A 23482-nucleotide genomic window follows, 5' to 3' on the forward strand; every position below is an offset into this window, starting at 1 on the left:
AAAAAAAAGCAAAACCCTCAACAGAGATTCTAAGAGATAAATCAGGTATCTATCGCAACAAGTATGACATCACCTCATATAGATGATTTGTCCTAATCAATTCTACATAATAATGTGATACATCTTCCTAATAAGTCAACTGTTTGGCAGCAGCTTAAAATTCTTCAGTTTAACCATGAGATTAATTATACACTATTATACAATTTTATTTTTAAAGACCATGTCATTATCTTTAAACTCATTTTAGAAATTAATTATGGATAGTTATACCAAAGTCCAAATCTATCTCTTCACACAATATACTCTGAGCTGCGAGTATCAACATTAATAAGGGATAGAAAAACCTGTAATCTAACTCATTAAAGAAAATTTACTTAACAAATACCAGAGCCTCCACAATTGTTTTCTCAAGTAGATACATATATAAAAAAGAAAAAAATCACATGTGATACTTTTTACAGTGTAGCTAACAAAAGTCTAGTTCTTAACTAGTTTAGAAATTTGGATTTGTAATTTTGCTTTGAGTACCAACTTGTTCAACAAAGTCTGATTTTTCTATATCGTTATTTTATTTATAAGAAAATTTATGTTCTTTCTCACCTGGATGTATTAAGGGAAAGTCTGAACATATGTCACAAGAAGACTTACTTCAACTTTATCAAACTTTTGGTAAAAGAAGATACTTGGCTCTTTAAGTATTAATTTATCTAAGTTTTGGGAAAATATGGCTCTAACTACCTTTTTCCAGTCTTCTGATGGTATATAATCTTCATCTTCTTCAGATTCTTCTTCTATTTCACTATCTAGAATAAGTAAGACAATAGTACTATAAAATGATTGCTTAGCCTGTCCATTCTTACATCTACCATTAAATACTTAAATATGCCAAAAGGTATTTGCAGAGGTAGGTCAAGATATTTTTAGTCAAATATTACCCTGTCAGTTAAAACAACAACAAAACTCATAGACCTTCCAGGACAATCTTCTTAGATAACTATATTTTCATGAAATAATACTCTACAAAAAACTTTAGGGAAAAAATTGATTCAGAGTCAAGACAATCTGTTTCTAAACCTAATCCTGCTTCCAACAGCCTGGTGACAGAATAAACTATATGATCTCAGTTTCTTCCCTTATTAAATGAGAGCTGGGACAAAATAATAGTTTCTGAACAGTGGTCCTTAAAACACTTGAGAATGCTATAACATCACTTTGGGGGAATGCAGGAAGAGAGCACATGTATGTCTCCCCAACTTCTGTTTTATTCAGAGCAGGCAAATTGCTATTTGCTTACATACTGGACTAAGAATGCCTTTACATAAAGGAGCGGGAAATCTGAAAACCATTAGATTGTCAGCATCTTCTCAACTCTACAATGGCACTCAAAATTCAAAATGGTAACATCACATACAGAAATTAATTCTTTCTATAGAAAAGCTAAGATGGGCACTGTATGTATAGTTCCCATGCATACTGAAATAACATCTGAACTATGATATATTATTTCAAGATACAGTCACTTAGTATCCCACTTTTAAGCAAATTTTGGCAATGGACCTGCTCCTGGTTTAACTAGGGGAAAAATACATTTCCTCCAAATAATTAAATGTAATTAATCTCTCTGTGCAGTGATAATACTTTTAAGTTGGACTGTATCCCTAAAAAGAAAAATTCACAATAAAATTATCACCAGCAGCCCTACACTGACCTCTAAACAAAAATGTGTAACAGAAGTCATTCACACAAAGCAGTAACCACGTTTAATCAATTTTTACTTTACCACATTTCAGGAGAGGTTATTGTATTGTATTCAAGTATTTTTCTTTTTTAAATACAGAAATTTAAACTATATATTTAAACTAATAACACTAATGGTTAATTTTTTCTTATCTTATTTCTAGGGTAAGGATTCCTGCTTAGAATGAAAACATTATGGAGTAGTTACACATGCAAATATTCAAGATACATACGTTAAATGTTGTATCGACTACTGGTCAATGACTTTGAGGAGGTAGAAACATCAGCAGAGTTCTTTCTCTGTATAATATATTCCTATCTCAAGGGCCAACAATTTCTTTAGACTTGGGAACCATTGGTTAGAGAAAGAAATGCTTATGAATATATCTAGACTGAGAGGCAAAGAAAGCAGAAAATGGAAAACTGAGGAAAAGACTAGGAAAAATAAAAAAGATGACCATGAAACAACAAATTTAAAGAACAGTCAAAAGTGGAAAAAAAGGAACACATTCAAAATCAGGTATCATAGTGACACATAATAATTACGGTAGGATATTCATGGGCAACATAGCACCAGTACAGCTAAACTAATAATCTAGAACAAAATCCCATTTACTGATGAGCGAGATTTCCAAATCAATGAATTCAGAGTATTGGAAAAAAAAAACACTAAAATATTAAACAGCAAAAATCATATAAAAAACAGTAACTAATAATACTTACTTGTATCAAAATATTTACATCGACGTGGACGGATTATTTCCTGGGCATCTTGAGAAGCAACAGATTGAGATGGATCATCATTGGAAGACTGAGTTTCATCCTCTTGACCTGAGGAATCTTTTATATTCTCTTCCTGTGGAATAATACATTAAATCTCTTTAAGAAAAAGTGTTGCAGATGAAAGGTCATAGTATTCCAGATAAAACTAGAAGACTACATGAATATACCATGGTTACACAAGATGCTAACATTAGAGGAAGTCGAGTAGAGTTCAGAGAGATGCACTGAATTATCTTTGAACCTCTTATGCAAACCTAAAGTTATTTCAAAACAAAATAAAAATGAGTACAATTAGCCATTATTACTTTAAAAAACAGCATTTTAAAAGTTTGTACAAATTTATTTAGAACAGGCGTTAGAAAAAACAGGAATGACAGAGCAAACTATTGCCTCTCTGGCGTAGATTATAGGGAACTTTCAATTTGCATTACACATGTCTATATCTTAAGTTTTAATATTTAAATATATTGCCTTTAAAGTTAAGAGTGAAAAGAAATGACAAAAACAAGCAATCAAAATCAATGTATCAATAAAATTTTAACTTCAGGAAGATAAAAATATATGTATAACCTTACTTTATTTTCCCCACTACATCCACTGTTATCATCATTATCAGCATCTTCATCATCTTCCTCCTCTTCCTCCTCCTCCTCCTCATCTTCTTCAGGTAGCCGAATAGTACTATCATAACCATAAAGGCTGAGAAGTTCATGAATCGGCATGTCGCCTTCCTAAATAGACCAAACAAAAGTTAAATTTTTAACAGATGACATTTCATATTCCTATCATTCACAAATCTTAATACAGAAGAATATTCTTAGAACTGTTATCAAGAATTTGTAAATCATAAAAAGTAAAACAATATAATTCTGAAACCAGAAAAACCCTAATCTTAATTATTCTTTTCTGCTTCAATTCAGCGACTGTACACCAACAGTCAGTTCACATTTACTAAGAGCCACACAGAATTTGGGAGTGGGGAAACAGAATAATTAGAAAATAGACTGTAAACAAAGTTAACAAACCAAGAAAGCGGAATGAAATTTAGAGCCCAGCCCAAACACATCAAAAACAGCAATAATATACATGAATGATACTGGGTTACATCAGCCATATATTCTTTTCTAGGGTTATGTAAAATCACTTCATGTAATCTTTACTGTACATCTTACAAAACTGTTGTGTTATCTCCATTTCAGAGATGAGGAAACTGAGGCTAGCAGATTAAGCAATTTCTCCAAAAACCACACAAGTTACAAGTAGTGAAAACAGATTTTGAGTCTGATTACAAAAGCCCATACTCTTAACAGTATACCAGGCTGTTTCAGCCAGGGACCTGAACCTCCCCCAAGCACAAAAAGCACACTCTCCTGAGGGTGAAATGAACAAATATCCACATGTTATGAAATGAAATGAGATTTTTGCAGAAGGTACTCACTCTAATCAGTAGTTAAGTGTTACAGAGTATCAGGGAAACATGACAAAATTATAAAAATAAAATTTAACCCAAATAGTGTGAACCTATAACATACACATACACATTCTGAAGAAAAACTTAACTGAGTCAGTTTAGAACCTAGAAAAAGGATAATCGTGAAATAAGACTTTGTATTTCTCCAGTAGTATCACAGTCTTACTCATGGACAGAAACAAGTCTAGCCTGTGTGTGAAATACCTTATTATAGTGAAGATGAATACATCAAACTGGAGGATATAACCTGATACTAAGTAATTAGATCATACAGTTAACTCCCATCAATCAGAATTTGTGTGTAAAAAGCAAATAACGATAATGTGGAAAAAAATTTCCTTATAGAAAGAAAATGCTGTTTAACACTTCTATTAATATTTCATATTGTAAATGGATACTCTAGTTATAAATCAGTTTGTGAATCTGTTTCTGAAAGAAATCAATGACCAGCTGGTATACTTAATTGACTTAATTATTATGACTTTCAAAGTACAATAAGAGATAATGCTTGAAGTGTTCAAGGATCTAGTCCTTCCAGATACCTGGTCCAGTATAAGCATTTGGTACAAAGAAACAGAAATTTAGGAATTAGGAGTCAGGATTTAAGAAAAAAGAACTTCAAAATCAGGAAAGAAATAAGAATATGATGTAGAAAAGATGGGTTAAATAAACAATCATGACAATATAGCTGCCATCACGTCTTCTATATGCCAGGCATTTGTGATAAATGCTTTGATTCACTACCTTATTCTCGTTTCTTAACAAAAACAAAGTGAGAATATTATACTATCTTATTTGATCTTTAAAAGTACCGGATGAGAGTGGTACCTTTATATGTAAATAAGAAAACCAAGCAGAGAGAAACATGATGTACGGACAGAGACTTTATTGTAATATCTAGAACTCTTAATCTCAGCTCATATTTTCCATAAACTCATTCTGCATCGCAAATTAGAAGCAGGTTTAGCAACTGAAGTCACTTCTATGAGCAAGACGCCACTGAGGTCACTATTATGAATAAGGGCCAAACCAAGAAAAACACTTTAGTGTAGGCTGGCAATTAACATTCACATGGACCTTGAGAATTTACCAACAGCTTGTTTCATAATATTTATTTCGTCTTTAATATTATCTTAATATGCTACTGTTACCTCTAATTTTTACAACTATGTTTAACTGATACTTTGAGAGATCACCAAAAGAGGTACGGTTACCAATAAAACATGAGTTTAAGCAAACTTAGGGAGATAGTGAAGGACAGGGAAGTCTGGCCTGCTGCAGTTCAAGGGGTTGCAAAGAGTTGGACCTTTGATCTGTCTTATTCAAGGGCAACAGAATCACCTTGAGGGATTATTTAAACTTAGAACTGAACTCCACCTCAAAGATTAGCAGGGCTGAGGTGGGGCGTGAGTTTCTGCATTTTTTAAAGTACCAGGTGATATTGATGTTAGTATCAGACCATCTGGAGAACCACTCTGATCAGTTCTAGGATAAGATAACTGCAAACCAGCCTTTTCAGTGGAACGTAATAAATTGTGATCATTATCCTTAATAAAGCTTGTCACTAACTGCTGACATCTAGCTCAGTTATATGTCAAAAAGATAAGTAATGTACCAACTGCATGGAAAGAATTTTTCTTTTTTTTTTTTTAACCACTATTTGGAAAGTGGAATATCTGACTTCCATGGTTAAGTCCAAGATTTTTCTCTCTTGGATACACATATGAGAAGTGTGACTTGCTTTATAAAAATTCATTTCTCAAAAAAAAGTTGGCAACACCCCCAATATTGACTAAGCAGAGAACAGGGTAGAGTCAGAAGTGACTGATCAGTGTATTTGAAAGAGAAGTGCTTGAATTAGATAAAGAGTAACAGAACTGGCAGAGAAAAGTCAAGACAAGTCAAAGAAACAACTGAACAACTACAGAAACAAAAAATGAACACGCAGGTTATCCTGATTTGCAGTTAACTAAAAAAAAAAAAAAGGGCTGGCTAGTTTTTTTAACCTATTTTCTCTAGTTTTACTTAGTTTCTCAAGGCATCTATTAGAGTCTACTTTTCATTCATTTAAGAGTAGCTACTGAACAGTGACTGACTCTATAAAAGGGCTTTGGGAAAACTACGCACACAACATATTATTCAAGATGAACCTAGGCAGGGAGAAATTTAGTTTGCTAAGTTGGAATCCACTGCTATCATTTATGTGAGTATAATCAGAATCTGAATTAAATTAGTGATTGTGGTAAAGAAAAAACAAGGGATCCCAAAGAAGAAATCAACAGATTTAACCATGGGTTAAGAGTGATCAAGAGGTCCTTGTGACCCTGAATCTCTAGTTCCAGATATTCCTTAGACCTAGATATAGATTCATATGACATCTAAAAAATATTAAAAGCAATAAACGTCTAAAAAAGTTTTGACAAACTTCTAAAAAGTTTACTTTCGGTCAAAGTTGGTTTTATCACATGTCAACAAAATACCCCTGCCTAGTCCATCAAGTGGAGAAGGCAATGGCACCCTACTCCAGTACTCTTGCCTGGAAAATCCCATGGACGGAGGAGCCTGGTAGGCGGCAGTCCATGGGGTCGCTAAGAGTCGGACACGACTGAGTGACTTCACTTTCCCTTTTCACTTTCATGCATTAGAGAAGGAAATGGCAACCCACTCCAGTGTTCTTGCCTGGAGAATCCCAGGGACGAGGGAGCCTGGTGGGCTGCCATCTATGGGGTCGCACAGAGTTGGACATGACTGAAGCGATTTAGCAGCAGCAGTCCATCAAGAAAATTCTTGCTTAATACTGAAAACAAAAGAATATGTAGTGGTATTATGCTTTTCTTAGGAATTAACTTTTAATTTCTGTTGCCCAATATCAAGTTATTACGAGTAAGCAGCAAGTTAGAAACAACAAATTAGGAAGCAACAACCATGATCCACATAGTATTAAAAAGTATCTTACCTGATATCTAAGGTATAAAGGGAAGTCCTAACAGTAAACACAAATACAATAAAACCCCAAATCAATTTTGCTGAGAAAACTCCAGTTTCAAATTCAAGTACCATTTCTTGTTGTCTGTCATCCAGTCCTTTCTTTCTACATTCATTTTTCCAGAAATGTTCTTTCCTCCATTCCAAGCATGTATTTTGACTGAAAGCTTACCTCCTGGACTCACAGCATCTAACTCAATTGGAATCACTGCATTCCCTGACCATTCATTTGAAAAGGGCACATGACCCAAGCTTGAACATAATTTGTTTCCAGAATTTTACCAATAGCAGCTAAAGAATATATGCTGTATCCCAAGCAATAAATCTTGGAGCCTGAAAACTTACAACATATGACGAAAATTGGACTCAAAAAGGACACCACCATATAAAAAAGTGTTCTGGTGGCACAGGAGTCTCTGAAGTCTAGACCTCCCCCTGCCCTTAATGAAATTACATGAGCCTTACAACTAAATCTTCATTTTGCCTAAGCTTGCTCAAAACGGATTTCTCTTATTTGCCCCCAAATATTTGAAATAAAAAGTAATGCTACCCTGATGACCATTATATCTACTACTGCAGGCAGGAATCCCTCAGAAGAAATGGAGTGGCCATCATGGTCAACAAAAGAGTCCAAAATGCAGTACTTGGATGCAATCTCAAAAACGACAGAATGATCTCTGTTCATTTCCAAGGCAAACCATTGAATATTACAGTAATCCAAGTCTATGCCCCAACCAGTAATGCTGAAGAAGCTGAAGTTGAACGGTTCTATGAAGACCTACAAGACCTTTTAGAACTAACACCCAAAAAAGATGTCCTTTTCATTATAGGGGACTGGGATGCAAAAGTAGGAAGTCAAGAAACACCTGGAGTAACAGGCAAATTTGGCCTTGGAATACAGAATGAAGCAAGGCAAAGACTAATAGAGTTTTGCCAAGAAAATGCACTGGTCCTAACAAACATCCTCTTCCAACAACACAAGAGAAGACTCTATACATGGACATCACGAGATAGTCAACACCAAAATCAGATTGATTATATTCTTTGCAGCCAAAGATGGAGAAGCTCTATACAGTCAGCAAAAACAAGACCAGGAGCTGACTGTGGCTCAGACCATGAACTCCTTATTGCCAAATTCAGACTCAAATTGAAGAAAGTAGGGAAAACCACTAGACCATTCAGGTATGACCTAAATCAAATCCCTTATGACTATACAGTGGAAGTGAGAATTAGATTTAAGGGCCTAGATCTGATAGATAGAGTGCCTAATGAACTATGGAATGAGGTTCGTGACACTGTACAGGAGACAGGGATCAAGACCATTCCCATAGAGAAGAGATGCAAAAAAGCAAAATGGCTGTCTAGGGAGGCCTTACAAATAGCTGTGAAAAGAAGAGAAGTGAAAAGCAAAGGAGAAAAGGAAAGATATAAACATCTGAATGCAGCGTTCCAAAGAATAGCAAGAAGAGATAAGAAAGCCTTCTTCAGCGATCAGTGCAAAGAAATAGAGGAAAACAACAGAATGGAAAGACTAGGGATCTCTTCAAGAAAATCAGAGATACCAAAGGAACATTTCATGCAAAGATGAGCTCAATAAAGGACAGAAATGGTATGGACCTAACAGAAGCAGAAGATATTAAGAAGAGATGGCAAGAATACACAGAAGAACTGTACAAAAATATCTTCACAACCGAGATAATCACAATGGTGTGATCAATGATCTAGAGCCAGACATCCTGGAATGTGAAGTCAAGTGGGCCTTAGAAAGCATCACTACGAACAAAGCTAGTGGAGGTGATGGAATTCCAGTTGAGCTATTCCAAATCCTGAAAGATAATGCTGTGAAAGTGCTGCACTCAATATGCCAGCAAATTTGGAAAACTCAGCAGTGGCCACAAGACTGGAAAAGGTCAGTTTTCATTCCAATCCCAAAGAAAGGCAATGCCAAAGAATGCTCAAACTACCACACAATTGCACTCATCTCACACGCTAGTAAAGTAATGCTTAAAATTCTCCAAGCCAGGCTTCAGCAATATGTGAACCGTGAACTTCCTGATGTTCAAGCTGGTTTTAGAAAAGGCAGAGGAACCAGAGATCAAATTGCCAACATCCGCTGGATCATGGAAAAAGCAAGAGTTCCAGAAAAACATCTCTTTCTGCTTTATTGACTATGCCAAAGCCTTTGACTGTGTGGATCACAATAAACTGTGGGAAATTCTGAAAGAGATGGGAATACCAGACCACCTGATCTGCCTCTTGAGAAATCTGTATGCAGGTCAGGAAGCAACAGTTAGAACTGGACATGGAACAACAGACTGGTTCCAAATAGGAAAAGGAGTTCATCAAGGCTGTATATTGTCACCCTGTTTATTTAACTTATACGCAGAATACATCATGAGAAATGCTGGACTGGAAGAAACACAAGCTGGAATCAAGATTGCTGGGAGAAATATCAATAACCTCAGATATGCAGATGACACCACCCTTATGGCAGAAAGTGAAGAGGAACTCAAAAGCCTCTTGATGAAAGTGAAAGTGGAGAGTGAAAAAGTTGGCTTAAAGCTCAACATTCAGAAAACGAAGATCATGGCATCCGGTCCCACCACTTCATGGGAAATAGATGGGGAAACAGTGGAAACAGTGTCAGACTTTATTTTTCTGGGCTCCAAAATCACTACAGATGGTGACTGCAGCCATGAAATTAAAAGACACTTACTCCTTGGAAGGAAAATTATGACCAACCTAGACAGCATATTCAAAAGCAGAGACATTACTTTGCCAACAAAGGTTCGTCTAGTCAAGGCTATGGTTTTTCCAGTGATCATGTATGGATGTGAGAGTTGGACTGTGAAGAAGGCTGACCGCCGAAGAATTGATGCTTTTGAAGTGTGGTGTTGGAGAAGACTCTTGAGAGTCCCTTGGACTGCAAGGAGATCCAACCAGTCCATTCTGAAGGAGATCAGCCCTAGGATTTCTTTGGAAGGAATGATGCTAAAGCTGAAACTCCAGTACTTTGGCCACCTCATGCGAAGAGTTGACTCATTGGAAAAGACTCTGATGCTGGGAGGGATTGGGGGCAGGAGGAGAAGGGGACGCCAGAGGATGAGATGGCTGGATGGCATCACTGAGTCGATGGACGTGAGTCTCAGTGGACTCCGGGAGTTGGTGATGGACAGGGAGGCCTGGCGTGCTGCGATTCATGGGGTCGCAAAGAGTCGGACACGACTGAGCAACTTATCTGATCTGATCTGAAAGCAAAAGTTGTTATTCCCCTCGGGAAAAAAAAAAGAGAGGATTAAATTGGCTGACAGTACACTATCCTACGACCCATCAGCTACCTGTTCCATAGACTTTCTCATTAGCTTATACTGCCAAAGTCTGTGTTCTATCACATATTAAAGGGCTTTCCTCAAATTAATTGAAACATCACAATAAAATGTTCCCATTCATACAAGTGTTAAGAAATGGGAGGAGCAGAGTGAAAAAAGCTTATGAATCAAGTACAGGGGTTCTCCACAGTTTTGGCTACAGTTTTGTTACAGATTTGAGAATCTTATGAATAACTCTTAAGATTTGAGTATCATGTGTCAGACATTTGCCGAATGCTTTATACATATCATCTGTGTAATGACACTGAAATTTAATCATGTTAAATACCCGGTCCGAAGTCACACACTGATTAAACAGTGCAGCTGAGTTTTTAAAGAGGCTGTCTGACTCACTGCTTTACAGAGCCCTTACATACATATGCATATACGTACTCCTTTCCTCAAAACACAACCCTAGGTTAAGTGTTCATCATTCTTAGGGAGAGTGAAATAAGACGTGCTGGATTGATACACTATAAAAATAAGGAAACCGGATACAGTACAAAATGAATAAAAATACAGGCATGTGGACTATACTTGCATATTGTGCTTTTAAAAATTAAGTTGTCTAAGTATTATAACAAAAAGAGGGACAATCATGTCTGTATAAGCTGAAGGGAGACTAGTTGGAGGTGAAAGCAGCACAGACTTTTTCAAAGACAAACATGGTATCTGAAATCAAATTTGACCTTTAAGTAACAGGGTACAGTTATCAAGCACCACCAGCAGTATTTTAAGGATGGAGTGGTATCTGTCTTCTAGCTGCAGAGAAAGTGGCTCCCTCTCCCTCACATCAGGGGATTAGTCATTTACTGCCCATGGTAGCCGGAGAAGGCAAAGGCACCCCACCCCAGTACTCTTGCATGGAAAATCCCATGGGTGGAGGAGCCTGGTAGGCTGCAGTCCGTGGGGTCGCTAAGAGTCGGACAAGACTGAGTGACTTCACTTTCACTTTTCACTTTCATGCACTGAAGACGGAAATGGCAACACACTCCAGTGTTCTTGCCTGGAGAATACCAGGGACAGTGGAGCCTGATGGGCTGCCGTCTACGGGGTCGCACAGAGTCGGACACAACTGAAGTGACTTAGCAGCAGCAGCAGCAGAACTTGGTAGCAGATGATGGCCGTTCAAGGGTCATTTGGTGGATAGACATAGTTCTCTTTTTATACCTGTTGTGACTTACCAGGAAATGAAGTTGGGAAGAAGGAAAGGGACTGATTTTTAGGCAAGAAGGCCTAAGAGACAAGAGTCACAGTTCCTAACGTAACCAACCTCTTAGGCTGGGCTTTGACTATAAAACAAACTAGGAAGAGATGAAGACAGTGAACTCTTCTTTATAGTACCCACGTTGGAGCTTTTTTCTTACCTGTATAATTCATGTGTTGTGAATACTTATTAAAAAAAAACCAAAAAACTCTCACATTTTAATCTTTATTCTCTAGCTCTGGAGATTCACCAAGTAAAATGTGCTTAACACTTTGAAGTATTAATTGTTTTAATGTGATTTTTCAAAAATACAAATAAAGATACAGCTGATCCTGATCTCCTTTCTCCGAAACAGATTGCTACTGTTCAAAGTGAGATGGTGGGTTTTAAGTGCACATTTGAAAAACAGCGTTAAACCTGCATATCGCCATTCCTACAAACCAAAGTTTACTATGGGAATGATTCTGACACCTCTTCTAATATTATCAATAAATTCTAACCTGTACAACTAATTCTCTTAAAACATTTAAATGATAAACTTAACTAAAATGTCTTTTATATTGGTAAGATTCACACATACAAATGTTAACAATACATATCAAAGCTAGTTTTCACTTAAATTTTAGAATTCACATTAAACGAACTTAAAGCTACAGGCTATGCAGTCACTGTTAACTCCTGAATGAATCAACTGTCAAAATTTTGCCACATTACATCAAAGGTCCTTTTCATGCAACCGAAGTACCAGGTATAAACTACCCTACCAATTCCTGACATAACTATAATGTTTTACTTCTATAAGAGCAAATCAGTCATCAATAACAAAATCTTGCCCATTTTGTTTTAAATAAAAACAAAGCTAGTTTGGTTTGGACCTAAAGAGTTTACAACTACAGGAAATCCAATATACTTGCCCTCTAGCTTAGCTGTAAGCTACAGATGAAAGCATTGGTGATTATATGCTACTTACACCTAAGCCTTAATTACTCCAGGAAAGATTAGAAGTAGTCTGAGAGAAGGTTTAAGACTGTCTGGTTGAAAAGAATGATAAAGATTGGTTCCCTTGTCTTTCTTTCCCTTTGTATATATTCTACAAATAATTCTAATTATTTTTTCCAAAAAAGGGAGCATTTGAAAGCAAATTTGGGGGTTGTAACAGACCGAGGAAGGAGGTTGAATAAAGGGAAAAAGAAAAGACCACAACATGAAAAAAAATTTTAGCAAAGTCCCTTAGTAATTTTGTACTAGTTAAATGTAGCAGCCCATTTTCTGAAGTAAAATAATAATGATTCCACCTCATAACCTATTTTGACCATACTTGATTACCTCTTCTTGAGTACTTACTTACTCAAATTACTTGAATATAGAATGTGAAAAAATGGAAAATATAAGATTTTCTTCCTTTACCTTTTATCCCATGGATGGGTTATTTAGAAACAAGAAAATAATCCAAAGTGGTAAATTTCTTTGAAACAGAGGCAAATATTTGGAAATAATCGCCTTTCCACTTCATGAATACATGAAGCAACCATGACTGACATTTAAATCAACTGTTTCCTTTGATGTTTGCCTAGGTTCTGAATCATCCAAGCAAATTATACTAGTCTTTTGAATGCTTTCTAGCCTCTCCTAAAGAATAGTTCTGAGTCCAGATTCCTCATGTGCTTTTTAACTCATCCTTGAAAAGCTTTTTAACAGCTCTACACCATTACCACTATGATCAGTTCTGTTGTCTGGCTTAAAATAACAAAATATTGAATTGCTTAGGTTTATGGATTAAGCCAGCTTTAATTACTACATGATCCAAAATGGAACTCACAGAATTTGACTTAGTCAGACTTTGTTTTCAGCTCTTTAAAGTTCCGAACTAAAATTCTGAAGCATAGATTAATCTTTATTACTATAAGGGTATAAGAATTCATTTTCTGTGATATTATATACTCCAAATGCTTAAAGACTGGCTTATGTCTTACTTCTTTTTTTTGTTCTGAAGTACAGCAGACTGTACACGTAACACCTTTTAACGATAACATACCAAACTGATTTATCCATTCATTCAAAAATGTTCAGTGACCACTCTTGCTATGTGCTATGAAATATACTGGTAAACAGACTATCCCTCCTCTCATGGAACTAAGGAGAATATAGACAAAAACTTAACAAACATACAACTACAAATTGTGTTACACAGAAAGCAAGCAATGGATGTGGTTCAGCAGCTAAAAATAGCTGACTGGGGCCAGGAAAAGCCATTTTGAGGAGGGACCGTTAAGCCCAGACTTAACAGAAAAAGGAGTCAGTCTCAGAATGCACATACCAGAGAGTGTGAATGAGGTAAAAAGCCTTGAAATAGGAAAAAGCCAGCACATCTAAGAACAGAAGCGGCTAACAGCTATGGACACCGTGACAGGGGCAGTGTAATACATGAACAAAGGACCATATGTAGGTGGCCCTGCTGGCCAGGGCAAGGAGTCTGAATTTTCTTCTGGTGTAACAGGAAGCCAACGAAGAGTTTTAAATAGGAGGCTGACATGAACTGATTTATATTTTGAAAAGTTCATCATGGTTACTGTGGTAATACATTGGAGAAAAGTGGTAAAAGAGGACATGAAGAAACCAGTTAGGAAGCTACTGTACATTCTAAGCTAAAAATGATGGCGACCTGGGCTTGAGGGTAGCAGTAGAGATGGAACAAGAGTCAGATATTTCTGGATAGAAATGATAAGCTTATTTAGGAACAGATATTGAGAATGAAGGAAGATGACTCCCTGGCTTCTGACTTATTCAACAAGGTATAGAGTGTTGCCATTTTTTACTGAGATGGAAAAAACAGGGAAGAACAGGCAAATGAAGAGAGTATCAATCAACAGTTCTATTTTAGACCTTTAAAATTCAAAGATGTCTACTGAGATATCCTAAAAGAAATGTCAAGCAGGTGGGTAGTGGAGACAGCAAACAGGATAATGCTAGAAAAATAACTAAGAAATACTAAGCATACAGACACAACAAGATTAGATCAATCACTAGTAATGAGCATTTTTAAACATGGTGTGCATACTTAATGATGATGCAGATTTGAGTCCACCACCCCACCCCAATTTTGATTTAGTATGCCTGGGGGAAAGACACAGGAGTGCATATTTCTTAGGAAGTTCATGGGTGATTCTGATGGGGCTGACTCTCACACTACACTGAGTACTGACGGATGAAAACAAAGCCCAGAACTGAGAACTGGGAAATTCCAAAATTAAACCTTGAGGAAAGGAAGACAAGTCTGCAAAAGCCACTCAACAGGAACAAGAAGATAGGGAAAGCGACAGTGCAGGAAGGGAATGGTAAACTGTGCTGAGTATCTCTTGAGAGTAGAGAAAAAAGTGGCCAATGGTTGTAACAATGAAATCACTGGTTATCTTTACAGGAAAGGCAGAGACAATTAAGGGAACATTACAGAGTAGGCAAGACATGAGGAACAGGATGACAACTCTTAAGAAAAAGAGTGGCATGCTTCTGAAGGGGAGTAAATAAAAGGTGCAGTAACTGGGGGAGGACAGAAGATATGTACGATGAAATTCAGTACCCATTTTTTAAATATTTTTGATCCAGTACCTGTGATGTCTTATCAAAGTTAACTACTGAATTCTAATTCATATAATAAAGTTTCTTTTAAAAAATGCCTTTCATTCCAAACATTAAATATCCCACCTATGGCCACACAGAATTTCTCAGTATTGATTTTATATATATATATAAAAAATACCGCTTTCCCCAAAATAACATAGAAAACTAAAATTTAAAGTGTTTCCTCTCTCCATAAAAAAGTTATAACCACTTCATCCTCTAGCTCTTATTGTTATTTACCCTTGCAAGATCCTCTATTTCAGAACTGAAGTTTGTTTCTCCTTCCATCATTTCTTCCTCTTCTAATGTGCGTTCATCATCAAAATCATGAACCAGCATGTCAGCTGATGGATCAAATTCATGGTCATCTGATGTTGCTGAACCTCCTGGTAAAGAATATTTTGAACAGTTTGGTAAACCAAATTATGTGTACCTTATTAATATTAATGTATATGTTATTTGAAACTGGATATAAGTAAAAGTACAAGGGAAAAGCTATGCACAGCAAATTTTATTTCTTGTTTTCTAAAATTCCTGCCTTTACTTATCACCCCCCACAAAACATCTTTAAGGATTTTTTTTTAACCCTGTTTTACTGCTATATATTTACAGTTGCAACTATAAAATGAGGGCAGGGTGTCTGAAGAGTACTGTAATCTTCCAAAGCTTCAGTTGTAAATAGTGGCTATATCAAATAAAAATGATCTTTTGTGTGAAAAAAAAATCACAATTCTTAATTACTTGACTAATATTTAATAGACCCAATAAGTATGAATATAGAGTATGAAATATACCATCATCTGAATATATAGGCTAGGGAAAAGTACAGCTGAACTCAAATATTATTCTACTAGCACATCCATAAAAATATACTTTAATATGAAAATAGCTGTCCTTAACTTAGTTGAAGTAACCCAAAGAGTATAAACAGCAAAGTTTATTAAAATTGCATACAAAAGTCTTATGAAAGGTATTAAAAATAATCCAGTAGGTAACTGTTGTATAACTAAATCTATTTTTAGCCTTGTGGCTGGGGAATATTGCTGAACTCAATAGGGTCAAAACTTGAAACAGTAGATTGCAAATGCTGGGCATATATTGAATATAATCTATAAACTATCCCGACTATGACAAACCTGGACAAAAGACTGTTTGCAAAAGACTGTTAACTAATAAATGAGTTATTTAAAAAAAACAAAAAAATCAATTAGCAATTTACTTTTATCAGTTTAAAGTGTTAAATGTTATATCAATAGATATACCTACTCTCCTACTTCACTGTTGAAGAAAACCAATAAGTAAAACAAAGAAATACAGATGCTGATTTCTTGGAAAATCAGACAATTAAGAATAAGGGGGCACCCAAGACTCCAGGGTTGTTGTTACCTACCAATATTTTTAGCATTAAGAACCATTTTTTGAGTGTTTACTATGCGTCAAATACTATGCTCAAACCCTTCACATACATTATCTCACTTAATATTCCAACAATCCTAAGAAGTAAAAATAAAAACTTGAAGTTCAAAGAGTTTAAGTAGCATATTTAAACTCACAGAACCAGTAGGTGCCAAGAATGGAACTTTAATTCTGGATCTGCTGATTCCAATGCCTGTGCTTTTACTGCTCTTTAAGGCTCCTGTTTAGTCAAGAGTTTCAGAAGCAGTAGATATTCTGCCTCGAAGAATACTTGACGAGAACCTATGGGTTACTAAGATGAGTAAACGGCAAGCTAGGTCAGAGGGCAGAGCACTCAGAAGTCACTGTGCTCTTGGAGGGACAGAACAAAATATTGCTATTAAATACAAAATAACGAAATATATAACTGTTAAATCAGCTAGTCTATCTTGTACAGTACAAATTAGTTACCAAAGTCTTAGACCAACTTATAAAGTTAAAACAACATTTAGAAAAGTATTATCTTAATTTCTTCTAGAAATGAAGAATAACGTGGTACACTTTTAGAAAGGAATCTTACAACTGGGTGAAAGACTAGACACAGGGTTCCCTAAGAGCAGTTTAAGAATTACTAATTTAGTTATAGCTTTTTTGTCCCAATCATTATCCCTTCTTTCTCAGTTTTCAATAGAAAACAGTCCCAAAACTTTTCATTTCACACAGCAATCTTCTAGGATGCTTAGTCAGTAATTAAGTATTCCTACAGATGTTGCTCGGAGAAGGCAATGGCACCCCACTCCAGTACTCTTGCCTGGAAAATCCCATGGACGGAGGAGCCTGGTAGGCTGCAGTCCATGGGGTTGCTGAGGGTCGGACACGACTGAGCGACTTCACTTTCACTTCTCACTTTCACGCATTGAAGAAGGAAATGGCAACCCACTCCAGTGTTCTTGCCTGGAGAATCCCAGGGACGGGGGAGCCTGGTGGGCTGCCGTCTATGGGGTCGCACAGAGTCGGACACGACTGAAGCGACTTAGCAGGAGCAGCAGCACAGATGTTGCTATACTTTTCTCCACTGCTGGCAGAAAGATCCTAAAAAATCTCATGCTACCATTTTGCATATTATTATCCTAATCATAATATAATTCCTACTGAATGCAAATATTGTTAAAAATAATTATGCCTAATTTCTAACTACTTACAATCTTTTACCAACTTAAAAATCAAGCTCACATGAGAAAACAGTACCAAATCACAAGTATTATACACACACACACACACACACACACACACTTGAAGTCCCCCATTTTTGTTCATTATTTGCAAAGCCAATTATACTTAAAGCCTTGTTATTTTAACCCTCCCATTATATGAAATTACAAAGTGTGAGTGAAGTGAACGTTTTCTCTCAACACTCTTAATTCCTTTCCCCACACATACACTGCACCATTCTCTATAAACTTTCAATTTCAGGTTTTTTTCTTGCCTTAATCTTGACTTCTTTGTTTCAGTTGACTTCTTTTTACCTTGTTCTTCAAGACCAACTAACCATCCTATTCCTTTCTGTTAATTACTAAGGCCCATTGTTAGGTTATCTCCTAGGGAGAAGAATCCCAAAAGTAAATTATTAGGGCTAAGGAGTCTGGTGCTTTGTGTAAATATTTTGCTTCAGAATTAATGCAAATATCCCTGCTTTATCACAGAATTCCATCCTACTGCAAAATTACTAAAAAAGTACCTTACCTCTTTGCAATGACTAAGAAAATAAATTCAGTTTGTAATATATGGTGTGGACTTGTTTAATCATTCTATTACCTTCCTACCCTAAAACCCCACCTCTAATGGCTACTGGATGTAATTAGTTTACACTAGTGGAATCAACAGACAAACTACTTAGCCTGGGTCACATGGCTATTATTAGCATCAATTCCCTCATAGCTCAGTTGGTAAACAATCTGCCTGTAGTACAGGAGACCTCGGTTCTATTCCTGGGTTGGGAAGATCCCCTGGAGAAGGGAAAGGCTACCCACTCCAGTATTCTGGCCTGGAGAATCCCATGGACTGCATAGTCCATGGGGTCGGAAAGAGTCGGACACGACTGAGTGATTTTCACTTCAATTCCAAAGTGAAGATGTTACAAAGGACACAGTATTTCACCAATGGACCAAATTTTTTTACATTAAGTTTCTATTTCAAATTTCTCCACCAATTTTTTAAATTGCCTACAATTAGCACTACTTGTAAGAACAGTAAACATTTCTGTGGACAGAAGACTGATGCGACAAATGCTGCCTACCTCAAAAGATGTTCCTTACTCTGAAAACAAAAAACTTCATTCTATTTGTATTAATACAAGCGTTCAGCAAGTAATAAAAGCTATCAAAGACATTTGTTTTCTTCCAGCTCCACTATTCTTCCAGTTCACCCTAAGCTGTTTTAAATGCAATGGAAACTGAAAAGCCACTTATTCATATCACTTTTAGAGTAATTATTTTTATGTACCTATGTATTACCTAACAAAAGTCTTGAAAGTTCACAGAAAAATGTTTAAAATTTGATCTATTTGCAAACTCACAACACTACAAAAACTAGAACTTATCTTTTCAATGAAAATGATTTCTGTATTTGAAAGAAAAAAAATATAAAGGCACAATAATACCACGTCCTGAAAAGGATATGGTAATTTGATTTATCTGAGGTCAGATTATTTCCAACGTCTTCCAACCTACTTCCATCTAGAACATATTTATAAACAAGAAAAAAAAAATCCTTGAGTTTCAGAAATCTCACAAAGCCTAATAATGTACTTCACTTCCAAGAATATCAGAAAGATATTTTCAGCTAAAATAAATATGATAAAATCAACTGTCAATTTGTAGTACAGGGAATTGGTGATGGGCAGGGAAGCCTGGCATGCTGCAGTCCATAGAGTTGCAAAGAGTCAGATGTGACTGACTGACTGAACTGAACTGAATCATTAACAAGGGATCTAGAGTTATTTTAATTCAACTCCTACTTGACACAGAGAACAATGATTTGTCTTCAAGAAAAGGACCCCGAACAACTAAAAAAGCCTTATATTATTTTCAGTATTTTCCAAAACTTCCTAAAATTTAAAACACAAAAAAGTGACTGCTTCAATGATCTGAAAAGGTCAGTAATACAGGTCAGTAATACAGCATTATTAAATATGCAATGTGAGATGTTTTCAAATTAAACAATACCATGCCTCAGGAGAGTTCCCTTTCTCACTCTTCCTAAGCTACTTTAGGCTCTTCCTTCACCTGCCTACCCCACTGCAGAAGTCAGTCTCCTCTCTCAGTAAAATCCCTGGACATCGAGGCAGGAAGATCAACACATACCAAACTCTTTCCTGACTGCTGTTTAGCTTCTATCAATTGCTGACACACAGGAACGCTGGACCCAGTGGTATCAGAACCTTCAACTGAGCATAAGAAACCTAAATCCAGATTTTAAATACAATATTCTAATTTTTTAAGCTCACTACACTAGCTGAACAAAAAACATTAATGGCCCAGATTTGGCCCAAAGATCATACATTTGCAACCTCAAAGTTAAAGAAAAAAATGAAATCTATATTGTGTTTGGAAGAGACTACAAGGTCAGATACATGGTCAGAGGAGAAAACTTGATTCTAATAAAATTTTAAAATAACTTTTTAATTTACAATACTCATTTGTTGAACCTTTTATTTTACCTTTCCCTCTCTCATTAAACGCATTAACAATATTTTTCACAAATAAAATACTTTGAATTTTCTATATAAGCAAATATCTCTAAGCAGTTAAAGACTCCTTTTTAAAAATACACTTCAAATCAAACAGCAAATACAAAATACACAAAATACATGTGGCAATTCATTTAAAAAAAGAGAGAGAGAAGAAACCCACAAAAAGTCATGAGGTTGAACTCACAGCAGCCTCACCTGTACTTTCATGGGCAGTCAAATATTTCATCCATTTCTTTTTCCCCAGAGAAAAGAAGCATTCAGAAGAAAAGTCAGTCAGATGATAGTCTAACTCCTCTAACCTTTATGTAACTAATAGGTCAAATGTTAGTTAAATAAAGATGATAAAAAATATAGAAAATACTTACCTGGACTTGAAGACTCAACAGATGGCTGAGGGGGAGAAAAAAGAAGAAAAATTAGCATCTCCGTGTAGTAAATCTTCATGAACATTACAGAATTATTCAACAACTGATATGACACCAAAAACTAGTTACATTTTAACGTCTGAACTAAGACAAACTAAAACTTCCTGCATAATCCCTCCTCTGACATTATGTTTATTTAAACATAGATAAAAATCTAAAACATTCCTGAATCTAGAAACAAAGACAATAATGTGTAACTGATTCAGATTTCAAAGGCAAATATGTATCTTATAATATATGTCATTCAAGAGATATGATTTTGGGCTTCCCAGCTGGCACTAGTGGTAAAGAACCTGCCTACTAATGCAGGAGACATTAAGAAACACGGGTTCCATCCCTGGGTCAGGTAGATTCCCTGGAGGAGGGCATGGCAACCCACTCCAGAGAATACCATGGACAGAGGAGCCTGGAGGGCTACAGTCCACAGGGTTGAAAAGGGTCAGACACACTGAAGTGAGTTAGCACGTGCACAAACATATGATTTCAGATCTCTGAATTCTCTAAAATATTCTCTCTCATCAATACAGGGAAAATTAAACCCAAGGTCTGCTATCAAGCTGTTCTCTGGCTTAAAATGAGTGTGAGAAGGGAGGCAGAAATAATTTAAGATGTTATTTAGAATAAAAACTATATTGTAAGAAAGCAGAAGGAAAAATTTAAATGTGACTTTAAGTACAAACATTACATTACCTTTACTAACACACAACATACTTTTAAATTACCACAAAGTTAGCAATCTTACAAGGTCAATCCAGGAAGGTTATCTAATAGAAGATCACAAAGACTTTCCTATTATAGTACTCCTACTGTACCATTCTACCTCTTATAAATTTAACCACAACCATCTGGAAAATTTAAAGATAAATTAGCAAATTATTTTAGGGTTACCACCACTAGACAGTTTGTGGCTGTGTTTTATTGTAATTCAGCTAATTCAACAGTTATAAACAACAAGTCATCTAGAAACATCAACTCCTATACAATAAATTCAAGAACACAAATTCAAATGATGCCTCAAATGACAAAATCTTTTTAACTAAAACCTTGCCTATTCATTCCAAGCTGTCTATTCAGGCTCATCAGAAGTCAGAGATGCTGCAAGTTCAGAAGTACCAGCAAAAAGATACGGATATTCTAGTATTTTCTTTCTACTAAGATATGGAGCAGAAAGGCAGGAACAAAACTGAAAAGACAAAAAGTGTCCAATTTTTCAAAAGCTAGGCCTCTAAGATAAATTCTTATGAGATATTAAAAATTCCATTTTGAAAACAGTCTACATCACACTATTGCAGTAAGTGTGACATTCTAGTTTCTACATGGTGACTTAACATTGTTCTAAGGCATACTTTTCCAAGGTTCCTATTTGTTCCTTTTAATTCTTATAAGAGAATGGCTCTTGTCTATAGCATTGACTCATTTTAACAAAAGACCATTATTCAGTATTACACATTTTCAAGAGTCACATCGCCATCTTGAACTGCCACAGAGAGTCAAAACAGTGCTACTTTTAAATTTGGTTCCTCTAATGGGAAGCTGTGGAGTAGGGTAACAGAGAATAATGTAACCATAGAAAAGAGTTTTTAGCTTGCTTAATATCTTTTGATGTTGAAGAGGAGAATGTTAGAGGATGAGATGGCTAGATGGTATCACCAATACAATGGACATGAACTTGGCCAAAGTCTGGGAGATGGTGAGGGACAGGGAGGACTGGTGTGCTTTTCGGGGTCACAAACAGTCGGACATGACTGGGAAACTGAACAACATCTTTTGAACAGTTCTAGCTCACTTCTAGCTCAAAATGGATTAAACCACCACACATATTACACAGCAAATCAACATTTAAAAATATTAATCCACTTTCACTTCAAACTTTATTTCCCAAGTTTAAGCACAACCTCTGTCCAAGGCTACAGCAAAGTTAATGATTATCTTCATCTGGTCTCAGGTTCACTATACACAGAGTAGCCTTACAATGGCCGTTATTCCTTTTTAGTAAAATTCTGAAATAGGTTTGAAAGGATTAAAACAAGAGAAACCAGCACATCTTTCAAACTAGCTTAAAAGAAATAGCTCTTTGAGCATTTGGTTCTTTTTGAACACTCCAATAATTATTCCATTTAACAGTCTTCTGATAAAAAAATAAGTTATTTTACTTAAGAATAAAAGGTACACTTTCACTGATGTTATCAGATATTGGCAATAATAGACTAAATTGCAACTGGGGTCTGTATAGTTTGTAAAACTCCTCAAACTGTGCTAAATGTGAATAAACACCATACTGAGTTTTGTTTTACTGGTAAACAGTTACCACTGTAATGCTCTGAAAAAGTCTAAAATATGTCCTATTCATTAAGATGCCAAATGTTAAATGACTGATAGCAATTATACGTATAGCTGGCATAAAACAGAACACCCAGTGCTCAAAGATAGCACTAATCATGGTATGTAAGGCATACTAGGACGTTTTAAGAAACATGATTTGATGGATGGTATACCTGGATTAGCACTGGGGGAGGGGAAGCAGGAATGGTTTGCCTATATATCTACAGGCTAGAGACTGGTGAGGGAGAGAGAGTGGGAGAGAGGGGGAGGGAGGGAGGAAGGGGTGTGTGTGTGTGTGTGCGCCTGCACACACATGCATGCACACACGCTCAGTTACTAAGTCGTGTCTGAGTCTTTTGCAACCCCCTGGACTATAGCCGCCAGGTTTCTCTATCCAAGGGATTTCCCAGCCAAGAATAC

General features: G+C 36.1%; 1 protein-coding gene across 18 annotated transcripts in view; it reads right to left on the minus strand.

Moving 5' to 3' along the window:
* MIER1 (MIER1 transcriptional regulator) overlaps nt 1-23482 on the minus strand; it is a 72861-nt gene that overhangs the window by 37026 nt on the left and 12353 nt on the right. For 8 of the 18 annotated variants that reach the window (XM_070786359.1, XM_070786358.1, XM_070786364.1 and 5 more), the window contains 5 exons: nt 20681-20705; nt 15410-15555; nt 3096-3251; nt 2461-2593; nt 739-803 (listed from right to left, as the gene is read on the minus strand). In XM_070786359.1, the coding sequence (XP_070642460.1) occupies nt 739-803; nt 2461-2593; nt 3096-3251; nt 15410-15555; nt 20681-20705 (525 nt within the window). Of the gene's footprint in view, nt 1-738; nt 804-2460; nt 2594-3095; nt 3252-15409; nt 15556-16722; nt 20466-20510; nt 20548-20680; nt 20706-23482 lie in introns of those variants that run through there. The other 10 variants (XM_070786357.1, XM_070786356.1, XM_070786367.1 and 7 more) reach the window with 3 other exon arrangements.

The sequence above is a fragment of the Bos indicus genome, chromosome 3 (genome assembly GCF_029378745.1).
Source record: "Bos indicus isolate NIAB-ARS_2022 breed Sahiwal x Tharparkar chromosome 3, NIAB-ARS_B.indTharparkar_mat_pri_1.0, whole genome shotgun sequence".
Lineage (NCBI taxonomy): Eukaryota > Metazoa > Chordata > Mammalia > Artiodactyla > Bovidae > Bos > Bos indicus.